Source organism: Dryas octopetala, chromosome 3 (assembly GCF_963921425.1).
Source record: "Dryas octopetala chromosome 3, drDryOcto1.1, whole genome shotgun sequence".
Lineage (NCBI taxonomy): Eukaryota > Viridiplantae > Streptophyta > Magnoliopsida > Rosales > Rosaceae > Dryas > Dryas octopetala.
In genome coordinates, this window is record NC_141368.1 from 14,634,299 (window position 1) to 14,651,785 (window position 17,487).

Here is a 17,487-nt window from a genome sequence, read left to right on the forward strand (position 1 = left end):
GGGTTATCATAAAATTGAATTTGGGTAAACAACGTTGTTTTAATTTTGGCTTTTATTACCATCTGAGCTAACATTAGATTAAATAGGTGGACTAATCATAACAATTGGATACACCAGCCACATGGTGTATCAGTACTATCCAATAATTTCTCCAATAGATATGAACGAGAATATTTACTTCATAATCTCATTGCTTCGTTTTTCTTTAATTCACAATTACTTATTGAAAGTTTTTTTTTTTTTTTGCTGGTACTTATTGAATGTTGTTTAACTATTTGATTATAATAATAAGAATTTAATTTCTTGTATTCTCATAATTCCATGACATACTAGATGATTTCAAATTTCTGATTAGTTTTTGTTTTTTAAAATAATCCTCCAATAAAGATTTAAAAGAGAGACGATTTATTAAACAATATTATGATGTGAGATCGATTCAGATTCGGTTTTTTATTTTTTTAAAAAGAAGACGTGCTCTACTCCATCTCTCTTTATATATCATTGTATTTGTACCATGACATTTTGTTTATATATAGGAACTATACGGATTAACTTGAGGCTTTCGATCTACAGCAACAATATTGATAAGGTAATCTACATATTTAATTGGTTTTTAGAGAATAGGGATGCCTCTTTTGACAACACAACTTAATCCTAAGTTGACTTGCGCAACAATATTGATAAGGCAATTTACATATTTAATTGGTTTTTAGAGAATGGGGATGACTCTTTTGACAACACAACTTAATCCTAAGTTGACTTGCGCAATTGCCATTGAATCTCATATAACTTTAAGTTTTAGTGCCTCTCCTTTGTCTGCTTTGAGCATTATTCTGACCACAATGTTCACATACATCACGTTTCTTAGCAACTTTTTAATAACCAGCAAAAGGAAGAACTTGTTCGTAGGCCTATGCGTATCAAGGTTTCATAGCTACTAGCTAGCCATTTGATTAACAATTATGTTTTTTTTTTTTTTTTTTTTGGGAGACCCTGAAAATTTTGAGGCCACAAAAACCCACTAAACTCACCTACCCAAATATATTCCTAGCTACTCAAATCAACCGATATCTCTGATATAGTGATATGTTTGGTGGGGCTTTGTCCTCTTTCTTGAAATGTACGCTTAGGATGACAAATGGCAGTCCTACTCATACACAACTGTACAACACACTTCTCTACTTTGCGTGGGTGACCATTTACAGAGCTACATCAGCTAGCTTGCATGCACTTTGCCTACTTTCAAATTTCAATCATAGCATTATGGGTGTAGCTATCATGCATGCATCATAATCTTAGCAAAACAGCATGGGCACCTAATTTATGTTTAGAACAAATAACACTCTTGATATAGTTTCAATCATTTTTCGCTTCCGTTCTGCAGTTAATTTTGACAATTTTAATTTTAGACTTAGCATTTAAGTCTAAAATGTTAAATTTATTTATTTTGAAGATGGAAATTCGATGTGGCACACAATAATTTGACTCATGTATGAATATTTTGAACATTTTTGTTTTAAATAGACAGAGTTAACCTACGTGTCACATTAGATTTATGTGGTCAAGATAGACGAGGTTAATATTCTAAACTTGATTACGAGTTATGAAAGTATATGACTAAAATTGTCAAAATTAAAACTACAAGACGAAAATAAAAAATAATTGAAACTACAAAAACCAAAATTGCAATTTAGCCTTAAGTTTATAGTTATTGACTTAATAATTTTAGGCTCACCAAATTTATTTATCTAGTTTATCAAATGATAAGTTTGTATATATGTATTAGAAGTGGCGAAGCCATGAATTTTTAATAAGGGAGGCACTTAAGACAATTCAAGCTAATTTTTATCTTGTTATAAAGTTCCTCATTATGTGGTTGCTTCTCTATTTTTTTAACTTGTTACATTAATAATCTAATAATCTTTCATACTATAACATATGCAACTGATCAAATTAACAAAACATATTCAATTAACTATGATATATATATGCAGCTAAAACATTTACGAAAACACTATAAGAATTGGAACTAAGTCTATATACTACCTACATAATTTAGACTCAGCCACTGATCAGGGTAACAGAGATCGGGAGATTTGAAACCTAACATAAAGAGGGGGGAATAGAGATACTTGAAAATTTGAGAATAATTTTGTAATTTTCGTTATCAAATAATTAAATATATCTATTTTTGTTAAAAACACCATTTCGAAGGGGTTGAGAGGACGAACGAGTTCCTTTTGGGCTTGTTGTGGCTTTGCTTCTGCATGTAACTTATTCGTTAGAAACAAATGAGACTTAATTAAAATGAGTCAAAATATTTAATTACAAATGAAAAATTAGTTCTGTCAAATCATTTAGTGAGTAAATGAGTCATTCATGGTAGTCCATAATAAAGCTAGCTTAATTATCAACAGAGTTTAGATTCGTATAGGTTAGAATCCAAAATTCCAAATGAACAATTTTGAGTTGGACATCGCACATTTGCGTACAATAATGATTAGGAGATGCGACTAAATATATGTAATGCACATGCATGCTTTGTGCACTGATTAATTCGGAGGATGCAAAATAGGAAGTGGAAGACCATTAATGAAGCCCGCAAGTGGCAAGAACAAACAAAAGACTGGGCCATGAAGCACAAGCTGAGTCACTGGCCAAATTAAGGTGTAATCATGTGGATGCCAATTAAGACCCCATATGGCCAAATTAAGCGAATTTTGTTGTTGATGTTACCAATGAATTTTAGCATTTAAGCAGTCTAAACTTAGTTCTTTTATTTTTTTTGGTCTTAAACTTAGTTTTTACAATTAGATTTAGATATGTTTTGATTTAATTGAAATGTCCATCTATATTTCAATCCTCAATGTCTTCCTCAATTTGGTTAATTATTATTAGCTACGATATAATTCAAAAAATTGATATATAACGGTAACATCACGTAATATACTAATGTATTAATGTATTATCATGAGTCCTTTTTAATTATAACACATGCATTAATATCGCTCGTGAAAAAACCTTAAACACATAAATGTTAAAATAACCGCTTCCATTAACTCTTTAAATGTCTATCAGCTTTTGTCCTTAACTACAAAATAAGACGTTTTAAAGTTTAAGCCAAGTGCAGGATGCATGGTCTTACCACCATCAGTTTTGTCTCTTGAGTTGAGGAAGTCGCTATCCTCTCCCACCTTTTCTATGAACACTTTCAAGCACTCTAAACGATTATGTCGAACACACAATTGTGCAAAACTATTTCTCCAGTACTATTCGGAATCTCTTTATTGGACTGAGTAAGAATATTCATACCAAATACAAAGTTTCCTCATGGCTAATGCTCTTTTTTACAATGTTCAGAATGCATTTTAACACATGTCTCAATGTCTCTATGGATTTCACAATTTTTAAGGTATTTGTTCGTATGATTAATCGTCTGGGCATAACGACAAGTCACACAAGGCCTAACACCATGCTGTTTGGGCCTAGACCCAAAAGACTAAGCCCTTCCTAGGCTCCTAGCCCATGATCTACTAGGCTCCGGCCTCCTAGGCCACGACCTTCTAGGCTCCGGCCCCCTGGGCCCCGGCCTCTTAGGCTCCGGCCTCCCAAGCTCAAGCCTCCTGGGCCCCCGACCCGTGTCAACTCACTCGGATCCTCGAGACCGGTGACACGTGGCGCTCGTACAGTGCAAGTCACTACAAAGGACACGTGTCGTCACCGGATTGGTTGACACTCTTCCAAAGGTACTATAAAAGAGGTACCTTCTTGTCACAAAAGGACGATTCAATCAATATTATACTATTCACTCACTCTGCTCTCAGATCTCTCTGAACACTGACTTGAGCGTCGGAGGAGCTTTGGCCGGCACCACACCGGTGCCCTTCCCGCTCACTTTTGTGTACTTGCGCAGGGTGCTTTGGATATCATTCTCTCCCGTTACTCACCAGTCGAACCCAGCTACCCGTTCCTGCCCCACTTCGACGTGTCATCCACTCAGTGGTAGGTCAACGGGCCTACGTGGTTCGACTCGACGTTGACTGCTTTACCATTTTTGAGCATCAACAGTATTGAGCCGCACATTCACCCTTTTTTGCTACTTTATTGAGATATCGTTTAAGTTTAACCTTCCTTACGAAACCAAGAACTCCATCAACTGAAGAGTGTGGAAGGAGATCATGAGGGCGAAACGAAGGAGAAGGAGAGACAGAGAGAGTGGGAGTATCTCGTGCTTGCACTACAAGTTGGATGAGACTCATCCATCCCAATACTATTACCACAAGGAATCTCAAATGGACTTTTTCCATTGCTTTTGCACTTTTGTTTTTAGAACTATTTGTTGCTTTAAAGTTAAATATATACTATAGGGTTTTTAGCGGACGTACCCTCTCACATATTTTAATGGTTAAAGCATTTTAAAAAATGAGCTTATAAGTATTCTTAAAAAATACGGTGATTTAAATAAATGGTGACATATATATATTATAGAAAATTATAATTAAATACCAAATCTCAATAATTTTTTAGTATAGCATGAATACCATATAATTTTTCAATTGAACTATCAAATTTAAATGTAGTTTTTTAGATTAGGTCACAAATATATTGACCCCTTTGATTTGAGTCTTTTCCATTTGACATTTTTATCCTTTGGCCCACATATAATGAGTGTTAGTTAAAATTTATAAGGTTTTGACAATATTGCCCTTGAAACTTTTATATTATCTTGAAAATTTGCTAATGTAGTATCAACTTTACATTTAGTTGTGACTGTACGACACTCACAACTTCAAATTCAGTCACATCTAAGTTGTGAGACAGTCACAGTTAAGTTGTGACTTAATTGAATTTTTTTTAGAGAAATTATACTACAATATAATATAAATAGAGGTCAAAACAATACTTTTACTCAAAATAATATATAGTATAATGGTGTGAGTTGTCTCTTTCAATTTATCAAGATAGTCACAGTTAGGTTATGACTGTACTGATTTTTTTTTTAAATATAATATAGTATAAATTAATTTAATATTTGTGATGTAATATTATTTTTATTTTATTATTGTAGTGGCATGTGATGTAATATATGTAAATTCTAATACCTTTTACTTTATTAATTTGTTTGACTTTTCAACTAATACCTAGTTTAAAATGTTATTTAATTTTGTTACCTAAACTAAAAAGTTATTTAAATTTAGTAGTTAAAATCAATGGACCTTATATATTAACTAAAGGAAAATGATTTTGTGTCTTATTTTGATGTGGCAAAATTATTTTGCCACATTGCTATTTATATGCCACATCATATTAATATAATTAATGTTAAAAGACTATATATATTACCCAACCAAAACTAATTGTTAAAATTATTACTTTAGTAATAACAAATCTATATTGCATCTTCTCCATAATTCAAAGTTATTAATTTCCTTCTGCAAGCATATATAACTCTCCAGTTATGTCCAACAATGGATTCTTGATCAATAAATGTTTTTTTCTTCTTTCATATCTTTGCAACTCAACTCAAATGAATCAACAAGCAAAAGTAAACAATATTTAATCAGCAGAATCAATGTTATACGCACTAGAAGTAATTCAAGCATGTATAGTTCAATGACCCAATGGAAACTAGGAGAACCACAATTGTTCAAATTGAGCAATGGGTTTTTATTATTTATTTTTCTGCCAAATTTGGGATTTGAATGAGATCTCATCAAGTTTTAAACTCTTAAAGTTTTAATTTTTTGAGATTTCAAGTCAAAGTTGTTAAGCCCTCTATGAGTGGTTTTTTTTTTTTTTTTTATAATCTAGACCTCCGTGAGTGGTTTAGTTTGCAGGTAGATTAATTTGATTTTAATTTGTAGGGGAAGGAGATGAAGAAAGCACGTACTAAAAGAAACTCAATAAAAAATACAGAAAATTAGGCTTAAGTCCTTTTAGACAACAATTTTTACGCACAGGCCGGGGGTGTTTTAAAATTCATAAGTAAATCCTTTTCATATAGATTAAGGTCCTTTTTCTGACTCCCACATCAGAAAATTTAATACACGTCAACATTTGTAATTTAAATGATATATACACGTCAGCATTTTTAATTTAAATTATATTTTTCAGAAACCAAACAGATATTTGATATTTATCTTTACTTAATTTTGAATTAAGAAACCAAATATATATCTTTTGGAGTTTGAATTTACAAACCACATTATTGTAGGAGTTCAAGCCCACGTGTGTTCTCAAGCCCAGATTTCCTGTTTCAAGCGTTGTCCCCATCTTGGACGTCTGTTGTTTTTCTATTTCACGCGTTGTCCTCATCTTGGACTGGTTACTTCATTCGATAATTCAAGACGGCCAGCTTCTCTGTATTCCTCTGCAATTTTGTTCCACGGTAGCACAGTTTCTATTGCAGATTCTTAATTCTTTGTTATTCTTTAATCCAAGTTGGTGGTTCTTCTCATTCTTTCTCTTTTTGTTCAATTGTCACTTGCATTTGTTGTTATATATACCGATTATATATGTTTTAGGGATGAAATTTATGTGAAAACGAATATGAACTAGTTTATGGAAATTTACGTACTTTAATTAGGCTAGAAGTAGTTCCTCTATTCTATCTGACCATCAACTGCTTGTTTGGTACAACCCTGGTACAACCCTGGTACATGGTATAATTTACACATAACTATATATGGATGGTGTTTATGTTCTTGTTCACACATAAGCAGTTTCTGTTTTTCATTTCTTTCACCATGAACTGTTTTTTGTGTTTATATTGTTTTTACAGGTAACTATGGATGGTGTTGTAATTGGGAAATTCGCATATAATGGCAAATCATTGTTACACCCTATAACTGCCCATACATCCTTTATGGAACTATGTTCAGCAGTCGTCTCTCGATTTGATGAGCTAGTGATTGGGTCGTATCATCTCCAATATTCTATTAATAACCACCCACAATGTATGTTGCAGACAGACATGGATTTGAATATGCTACACATGGATGTTTTGAGCGAAAGTAAACACTCCGTCGATATACAAATAATTGAGCAACATTGTCATCGAGTTTGTGGCAATAATGGAAATAGTATAGATACGCAATCATTTGCTGCTGAAGGCCAAGTGCACAATGATGGGGATAATTTTTTAGCTAAGTACGCAACTCCTATCACAAAAATGTACCTATCAGACCCTTGGAAAAGCTACATAGAACATGTTGACCAGAAATTCGAAGGTGGGGTTGTAGAATTCAGACAAAAATTAGTGAAGTATGCCATCGAAAAAGGGTTTGTATTCAAATACATTAAGAATGACGGCGAAAGGGTCACTGCGGAATGCAGTAAGAAGACTTCAGAAGGATGCCAATGGCGTGTGCATGCATCTGTATGTCTTACGAATAAGTACTTTTATATTAGAACGTTGGATAACGAGCACACTTGCCAAGGTCGGGTGCGTGCCCAGAAGAGTATCATGATGACTTCAAAGATCATCTCTTCCATTTTGGTTGACCAGGTAAGAACCAAACCATTACTAAAACCCATTGAAATTGTTAAGGACTTTAAAAGAAATTATGGTATGGATATTGCGTACCACCAAGCATGGTATGGTAACGAGTTGGCTAAGAATGTAGTGCTTGGTGATGATAGTTTACAATACCAGCAGCTGATATGGTATGTTGATTGTTTGAACAACACCAATCTTGGTTCTCATTGTATTCTAGAGTGTGATCAACGTACATCCCGCTTTAAGCGGTTGTTCATTGCATATGGTGCTTGTATTGATGGCTTTCGATATTGTCGGCCACTATTGTTTTTGGATGGTACATTTGTCAAGAATAAATACAAAGGCACTTTGCTTGCTGCCACCGGGAAAAATGCAAACCAAGGTTAGTGCTCACTTGTTTCCATTTCAGGATCAAATTTATGCGTCACTCAAATTACGTATAGTTATTATTCTATTTTAACATGTAGGTTTTTACCCCCTAGCATTTGCCATGGTAGATATTGAGAATGAGGCTAATTGGACATGGTTTTTGGAGAATTTGTACCACTGTTTATCCCCACAAGAACGCACTATAACTTTTATTTCGGACCGTAATAAGGGGCTATTGGAATCTGTTGGCAAGGTTTTTAAAGGCCACCATCATGCCTTTTGCTTACAACACTTGAAAGAAAATCTAAAGCTGAAGCTACCCGGTCATGCTACTAAATTCCGAGATTATATGCTTCATTTGCTCAACAATTGTGCGTATGCGTCAACCCCAGAGATATTCGAGTCTAATTATGCACTTTTGTGGAATAATGGTGGTGATAAAACAAAAGAATTTTTAAATGCTTTACCAAAAGAAAATTGGTCCAATGCCTTTTTCAAGGGATCCAGGTATGCATTAATTATGTCAATTCGTAGTATTTTGCTTGGGGTGTTAACTAATCACTTTTGTTATATGAAAGGCATTGGTCATTGGACATTTGTTATTTAATTGATTTGTTTCATTCTGTATGGTATGGATATTGCGTACAAAAATTGAAGTTTTATACACCCTGTGATGGTTAATTTCCATTAGTATTGATTTGTTTCATTCTGTGAATTTTTAATAATCTTCAGTCAATCCACAAACTTTTGATCAAATGTCTCAAACTATCTTAGCATTTTTTTTCACTACCTTCTTTGCTGTCATGCCATTGGGTCCACTATTGGTACATGAAAATATATATAATACAATAATCAACAACTTATTGTGTCAGTGTGTGATAATTATTGATATTTTCCTAACTTGCTTAGCCTACATAAATGGTGAAATTTCATTCATATTTTGACCATGATTTTTCTAGATATGAAGAAATGTGGTCCAACGTCGCCGAGTCGTTCAACAACTGGATTAACTATGAAAGAATGTTACCAATATACCAATTGGTTGATGGTATAAGAGTGAAGATGATGAAAATGATTGCAGACCGACATCACACATCTAAAAAATGGAATGGTTTATTGTGTCCTGATATTGAGGATATGGTGGACAAGCTGATACAAGCTGGGAGGCATTGGGACATAAGCCGCTCTGAAGAAAGTGTCTTTGAAGTGCACAGTGATGCTACTGTGATGGTTAATTTACAAACCAAAGAATGTTCATGTCACAAGTGGCAGATCAATAATTTCCCTTGCGCCCATACATTTGCTGCAGCCATAAAGAACAATGACAACCCATATGAGTATGTTGATGACTACTTCAGTGTGAAGAATTACGTCCTTACGTATTCATTTCCCATTTCACCCATCCCAGATATAGACAAACCATGTACCATCACCCCTGAAGAACCATTGCTCCTACCTCCTTCCACACGAAAGCAAGCCGGTAGGCCAAGGAACAAGAGGAAAAAATCACCAGTGGAGGAAGATAAGCGGCCGATCAAGTGTAGCCGTTGTGGAAAATTAGGCCACCATAATAGGAAAACATGCCCATCTGTACTCTAAATGCTTATGTTGTTCCTTCAATTATTTTCCATTTCCTTGCACATTTATAAATTGCATTTGTCCATTTGCCTTCAAATTGTAGTAATTTTCATAAACCTTATGCTTTATACAAGCATATTTCTTCCACCAATTTGCGAATATGCAAAGTGTTATGGTTTCTTTTCGGGGTTTAGTATTTATGATTAAGCTTTTAAATGTAGAAATAAAACACATTACCTAACGTGGAATTAATGCTTTTAATTACAATTGAAGAAGCACTCCTATAACTCTATATGGTTGGGTACATTTACAATCACAATTGGTACCCTTATTAAATGAGTTGGTACATTGTCGGTACAATTAACAGTGGTAAAGGTATATAGTGGGGGGGGGGGGGGGAAACAGTGTTAAGGGTACATGATTTACGGTGAAAAAGTTCGCGGTTTCAGGGTTTAGGGTCTATGGTTTGCATGGAATTAAACACATGCATGTACATTACGAGTTTATGTGTCTCGGTACATTTAAAATCACATTTGGTACATGTGGAATATAACGGTTTAAGAATAAAGGAAATTTACATGGTTTTAGAACAATGAATAGGGTAAAGGGTTAAGGGTTTAGGGTTTCGTCTCGGGGTTTATTATTTAGGGTTTAGAATTTTAAAATCGGTACATTTGGTACATGTGGAATATAACGGTTTATAAATAAAGGAAACACTGATGGTTTTAGAACAATGTATAAGGTAAAGGGTTTTGGTACATGTGGAATATAAAGGTTTTAATAATAAAGGAAACACTGATGGTTTTAGAATAACGTATACGGTAAAGGGTTTAGGGTTTAGGGTTTAGGGTATAGGGTTTAGGGTATAGGATTTTTAGGGTTTAGGGTTTAGGGTTTACATGGGGTTTGGGGTTTAGGGTTTAGGGTTTAGGGTTTAGGGTTTAGGGTTTAGGGTTTACATGGGGTTTAGGGTTTCGTCTCGGGGTTTAGGGTTTAGGGTTTAGGGTTTAGGGTTTAGGGATTTGGGTATAGGGTTTAGGGTTTAGGGTTTTAGGGTTTCGGGTTTAGGATTTCGTCTCGGGGTTTAGTATTTAGGGTTTAGGGTTTAGGGTTTAGGGTTTCGTCTCTGGGTTTAGGGTTTAGGGTTTAGGGTTTAGGGATTTGGGTATAGGGTTTAGGGTTTAGGGTTTATGGTTTTAGGGTTTCGGGTTTAGGATTTCGTCTCGGGGTTTAGTATTTAGGGTTTAGGGGTATAGGGTTTAGGTTAAAGAGTTTAGGTTTTTTTGGTTTAGGGTTTAGGGTTTTAGGGTTTATGGTTTAGGGTTTAGTGTTTTAGGGTTTAGGGTTTAGGGTTTATGGTATAAGGATTACAGTTTAGAGTTTATGGTCTATAACTCTACTTGGTCGAGTACATTTACAATCACAATTAGTACCCTAACTAAATGGGTTGGTACATTTTCGGTCATACAACTCTACATGGTCACATTTACAATCACAATTGGTACCCTAATTAAATGAGTTGGTACATTTTCGGTCATACAACTCTACATGGTCACATTTACAATCACAATTGGTACCCTAATTAAATGAGTTGGTACATTTTAGATACAATTAATAGTGTTGAGGATATATAGCAGCCAAAAAAAAAACAGTGTTAAGGGTATATGGTTTACGGTTAAGAAGTTCGCAGTTTATGGTTTGCATGAAATTAAACACATTCGTGTACATTACGGGTTTATATGTCCTGATACATTTATAACCACAATTGGTACATTTTGTGTTTAGGGTTTACATGGAGTTTAGGGTTTAAGGTTTAGGGTTTATGTAAAATCATTTATTACCATTGAAGAAGCACAGTTTAGAAAAAACTGTACATGGATTGGTACATTTGCAAACACAATTGGTACAATCAGATAACAAATCCTAAAACAACCTGGTATTTCCCTTCAGGTTTACACGGCTAAATATTTTAACTACAAACCTCCCTCATCATGCACATGTTCGTACAATGTCCTCATCTCTGTACACAAAATATTTAAGTGCAGAATAGCACAAAGTACCATACACATTCCTTCACCTATTCACATAAGCACATATTTACAAACCACACACATTCTAGAAAATCCAAACTGAAATATCCATTTATAAATTAACTGTAATAAATTCACAAAGTCCCTAAACCCATGTTAGACCAAAATGAACTTCTCTTGCATCTTTGTACCAAAATGAATGATCTACCAAACCTACACACCATGGTTGTTTCAAAAGTATAGCAATATCTGGCCTAAATGAACCAACCAACCTAGCAATAAAAAAACACAAAATACCAACGACATGTACATCTTAAAGTCACAAGTCACTGCTGCTGCTACTCATCATTTTTGGACTGCATTTGTTTCTAAATCACCTAACATCATTGACAGACACCTCACCCTCATTTCCACCATGTCACGTGGTCGAAAGATCTGTCGTATTTCCATCTGGCGCGCATAATGCTCCATATACCACATCACAGCTACCCCACAATCCAGACTGGAAAAAAATTTAGAACCAATTTAGTGTGAACTAAATTAATAATACAAGTATTTAAAATGAGTATTCAACTTACGAATCTGCCTTTTGTTGGGGCGCCTTATCACAGTTAAGAAGCAGCCAATTAATTTCAGTTTGCTCTATTGCAGCTAAAGTCAATTTTTCAGATTCAGACAGTACATAATCCCCATGTTTGCTCCTCACAAAACCTACATCATCAACAATGTGGTTTGGCACAAATCCACTTTGGATCCCTCTTTTGGAATAGGGTTTGCACCAACACAAAAAAGAATTTACCAAATCACGCTGCATGAAACAAAATATGAATTAGTTAACTACTTAATTGTACATATACGTTACCCTCGTATTCTCAAGTTCTTACCAGCACATTTGCATCCCCGTAACATGTGCCTGGACGGTTAACAACTCGTCTAGGCTTTAATGAGTCATAATGGAACCATTTTTTCTCACTCCTATCCAGAATGAGAAGGGTAAAATGGTTTGGAGAAACATGCATCATTGGAAAGAAAATTATCTCAAACGACCCAAAGACTCTGAATAGTGTGTAATAAAGTAAACCCTGCAATTGCTTAGTCAACCCTCTTCTATGACATTCCTGCAACATATGCGGACAGTATATTGCATTAAACAATGTACCAAACTAGTGGAAAAGTTCTAATAATTGCAAAGCACCACTCATAAGATGTAATAATTCTGTGTGACATGAAAAAACACTTATTGTGACGTACATGTGGCTGAGCAAGAGACCTCTCCAATAATGTACCAAACGCATCAATTGTCTGCCAAATCAAAACAAAAAAATAAGTCAAATATAAATAAATGTACTTCAAAGTACAATATAGCATAAGTGCAAACCTGTCCAGTGATACTCTTCTCAAACACCAACAAACTGACGTCTAAGCATGTAATTGTGGCAGTCGGTCCCTCCCATAATGGTACCCTTCATATAGTTAAAATACCATTTAACACATACTTATAATATTCACCAAAAACCTTTGAAACTAATCAGGTGAAACAAAAAGGTTACTACATGATAGCTGAACAATAAACCAACCTAACCTGGGATTGTTGGTGTTTAGTAAATCTTCCAATTTTTGTCGTTCCGGTCTGCCGAAATACATACCAACATTTGTTTTTAATAACTCATAAGACTTGTGGACCTGTGAGTTATCTTGGTCGGAACTATCTTCATCTGTCATGATCACTGCAATAGGTGGATCAAGTGGACCATCATTCCTTGCATTCTTTCTAGGTTCCATTACAAAATCAGATTCATCCCCATTACAAAATCAGATTTATCCATCTGAACTTTGGGATTGATTTCATTTTATCACCTAATAAAAAAATTGTGTCAATTTATCACTTGAGTTTAAAAACTCTTTCAATGTCAGACCTTAGGTAGCAGATTACGATAGTTTCAGTTAAAAATAAGTACGTGTATCGCTGACGCCCTTTTAAAGGGTTTTTTTTTTTGTCTTTTTATGTAAAATTGGAAGTGTAATTGGAAGATTTTCAACATATTGTGGGATATTTGATGTGCAATTGATATAAGGTTGATTTGCTTCTTTTACATGCATTCTTTGTTTACGATGAAAATATATGTTCCAAATACTCTTCCAATTAGACATAAAAAAACTAACAAACTCCTTAAAAGAGAATTACATGCGTCGCACATGCTTGTTTTTCACAAAAAGTGTGGCAGAATCTCCCCCATGTCTGACATTGCAATAAAAATAAAATTAAGGTGGTAAATTGGTACAATTTTTTAATAGAAAATTAAGATTAAATACCAAATACCAATAAGTTTTCAGTAAAACAATAAGTCACAATTTTTTTTTTTAAAGTTTAGATACTAACCTAGAGTAAGACATTTTGGATTAGGTCACAAATCTATAAGAAACGTGAATTTTTTGACACCGATCGCTTGACCAAAGTGTCGAGCGCTAGGTTGTTTCCGATTGATTTTTTTTTTTTTTCGGTTTTCCATATAATTGTGACTGTCATGCAATCACAATTGTGATTATATGAAATTCATAAAATTTCAAAGTTCATAGGGATTTAATGCTTTTGATTTAGGCTTGGAGATGAAATCTTATAACCTAGAGACAAAACATTAAAACTTAAGTCTGACAAATACTGAAAAACAACAAATAAGTAAAAAAGCTGTGACTGTTGAGTTTTTCAAAAAACAAAAAATCTTATGGGGGCTTGGTGAACAGTGTTGAGTGCTCGATAGAACCACGTACGTTTTTAATTGTTAGTACCTAACTGAAATTTAGTATCTAAACTGAAATGACATAAAAGTTTTAGTAATTAAAATGAATAGATATTGAAATTTGGTACCTAAAGTCAACGAACATTTTTGTTTATTTGGTGATGAAGTGAGATTAACTCCAAATTCCAAGTTAGTAAAATATAAAAATACCTTTAGAAATTCCATAAAAATCAATGAAACATTTCTATATTACATAATGGTCACTGTAGACCTTTTTTTTTTTATATCCAATAATGGTCAATGTGTCTATAATACTTTACAATTTTGTTCCACACTGGTCAATGAACTCAGCCCACTTACTTATGTCATATAACTTTGGGTGCAAAAATGACCATATTGCCCTTATATTTTTTCTATTTCTCTCAGTCTCAATATATGTCTCACTCCTTTCCATTCTTTGTCAAGTTTTAATTACATATACCACCCCTCTCACTCCTTTCCATTCTTTGTCAAGGTTTAATTACATATACCACCCCTCTCACTCCTTTCCATTCTTTGTCAAGGTTTAATTACATATACCACCCCTCTCACTCCTTTCCATTCTTTGTCAAGGTTTAATTACATATACCACCCCCAAACTATACTATATACGACATGTTGCCATTTAGACTAATATTTTTCTACAATTTACCCCAAAACCCAACTCTGCAAATGTGACACTTGCTGTCAGTCTGTCACATTCCGTTTAATTTTCTTTTAAGTCTAAAAATATCTAGCTTATGAACCAAAGGTCCCAAATAAATCTCAAAAGGATTACAAATACTTAGTAAAATTATACCAAACTATATCTTTTAAAGACGATAATGAGCAAACAGTATAGTTTTATACTACACCAACAGACAACAATAGTTCACAAGAGAGAACACAACTAAAAAGATTATAGTTGGACAATTTTACCTTCACTTAAACAAATATATTTTCACTATAAATTTTATCAAAACCTGTTAAGGGACTACAATCCAAATATCAAATATTTGTGACATGTAACCACCCCCAGAATTTAAAGCATTGAATTGCAGCAATTTAGGGCAGATATCGATGCAAGACTAATTTTGTAAGGGGGAAAATTTTGAGATTCATGTAAAAACACAAGCTGTACAAATCCTTGACCGCCTGGACAAACTGCATCCTACAGTTGGAAAATTTCATCAAACTTTCCAATCAAGAACTCTTTAGCCGGTTATAGGCCTCGGAGGAGGCCTCAATATTGGCCATGTTACAACACACAGATACCACCAATGAGTTCCATACAGAATATTCTGGTAGAATAGCCTGACTTATCATCTCCTCCAACCACATAACAGCTTCATATTGCCTGCCCAATGAGCAAAGACCCCTAATAACTCTATTGTAAGTATCAGCACAAGGCCAATATGACTTGATCAACATCTCCTTCAATACTCGACTCGCTTCAAGATATCTACTCTCACCACAAAGCTTATCAACTAAAATGCCATAAGTTTCCTTGTCAGCAACACAACCCACCTGCTTTTCCATCTTCTTTATGTACCCAACTGCCAAATCTGATTTTCCTTGGCTACAAAGGCCTCTCACCACAACACTATACACTCTCACAGTTGGAACACAATTTGCCTCCACCATCTCCTTTTCAATCACCTCCACAGCTTCATCAGCTTTCCTTTCCTTACACAATGCAGCCGCCTTTGCTTCATAAACCAAAGCCGTTGGCCTAAAGCCTCTATCTTGCATTTGCTTTAGTACTTTGTCAGCCTCATCAATCTTCTTTTCATTGTAAAGATCAACTGCCATAGCACTATAACTAGCCAAACTGGGATTCCCACCTCTGACCAGAGCTTCATTAATTAAACGCTTAATGCCTTCTATGTCTTCGCCATTACCACACCGACTGAGATCAAGACGGTGACGAAATCGCATAGGGGCCTTCAGCCCCTTCCTTAATATCTTGCCAAGAATTTCAACAGCCTCTTCAACCTGCCCATTATCACAGAGGGCATCCAATAAGGTTCTATAGATTACAATATCCTCACCACAACCCTTCTGAGAAATCCTCCAAAACATTGAATACAACAAATGGGTTGCCTCATTCAGCCTCCCATCTTCACACAATCCTCTCATAAGTATTCGGTAACTTTCCCTATCCGGATTGCAACTCTGATAATCCATCTCTTGGAAAACTTGCAAAGCAACATCTGAATGACCTTTCTGGCACAAAGCATGCATAAGCAAATTCAAGGACCGAACCCGAGAGCTCACTTCCCACCCACAACAATGCTCCAAGAAAAGACGATGAGCGGATTCAAGCTTGGACTCATTGACCATAATCTCCAAAAGGGTATTGAAAGACTGCGTCCAATTCACACAGTTGAACTGCGAAATGTTCTTAAAAAGAGACACTGCCTCGTCAAGCAACCCAGCTCTTGCGTAGGTCTTAATTGAAGTTACAAAAACTGAATCTTTGCATTCACAGGAGTCGTTCTTCATCTGATTAATCACTTCCTTCATCTCAGTGATTCGGCCGGAGTTTCCAAGAATACCAATCATAGTGGCATAAATTGGACCATTGTGACGGTAATTGGGGTACTTGGTTCTTGCTTCACTGAAAATTTGAAGAGCTGTCAATGGGTTTTTCTGCTTTTGTATAATCTGAGAGAGGTGTGTGGGTGTCAGAAGCCTTGGCCATCTTACACTCATGGCCACCCAATATTCACCACTGTCACTATGCAATCTTTCAGTTTGGCACTTTCTCAAACACTTGGTCTGCAGGGCTATTAACGTCTAATTATCAAAGCCCTTGGGGCGTTGATTGGAGCAACGATTGGAGAACAAATACAAAGATTGGTGTGAAATTATTGACAGTAATCAGAATACCTTTTCTTTGTTTGAGCTTTGTACAAATTCTGAGTGAGTCCAAGTCACAAACACTTGGTTTCGGCCTGGGAGTGAGAATGGGTTTTTGTTGTTTATGATTAATGTATTTTGGTGTAGAGGAACAAAAGTAGGGTGATTTATGCGTGTATATATGATTTATATTATATATACTGGAGCTTGGGCTGCTGAAATCAAATTGAAACATCAAAGGTGGCTGGATATTTCAGATGAAAAGAAACACGGGCAGCAACTTGTTGATCTGGAGGATATATATGTTTGGCCTGGAGTGATGTTAGAAAGGAGAGAATGGTTGGGTTTTCAAAATATAATAGTTGGTCAGTTATGTTGAAAAGAAAAGAAGAAA

The 17,487-nt window shown here is 35.0% G+C and overlaps 2 protein-coding genes across 2 annotated transcripts; one reads left to right on the plus strand and one right to left on the minus strand.

Annotated features, from left to right (window-relative positions):
* Positions 1-6,787: 6,787 nt before the first annotated feature.
* On the plus strand, positions 6,788-9,466 carry LOC147291222 (uncharacterized). Its single transcript, XM_086235900.1, has 3 exons — positions 6,788-7,880; positions 7,966-8,374; positions 8,827-9,466. The coding sequence occupies exons 1-3, from the start codon at positions 6,788-6,790 to the stop codon at positions 9,464-9,466; spliced, it is 2,142 nt and encodes a 713-aa protein (XP_086092026.1).
* Positions 9,467-15,077: 5,611 nt separating this feature from the next.
* Positions 15,078-17,487, minus strand: EMB3101 (Tetratricopeptide repeat (TPR)-like superfamily protein). The gene has a single exon (XM_086237846.1). The coding sequence runs from the start codon at positions 16,944-16,946 to the stop codon at positions 15,435-15,437; it is 1,512 nt and encodes a 503-aa protein (XP_086093972.1). The 5' UTR covers positions 16,947-17,487; the 3' UTR covers positions 15,078-15,434.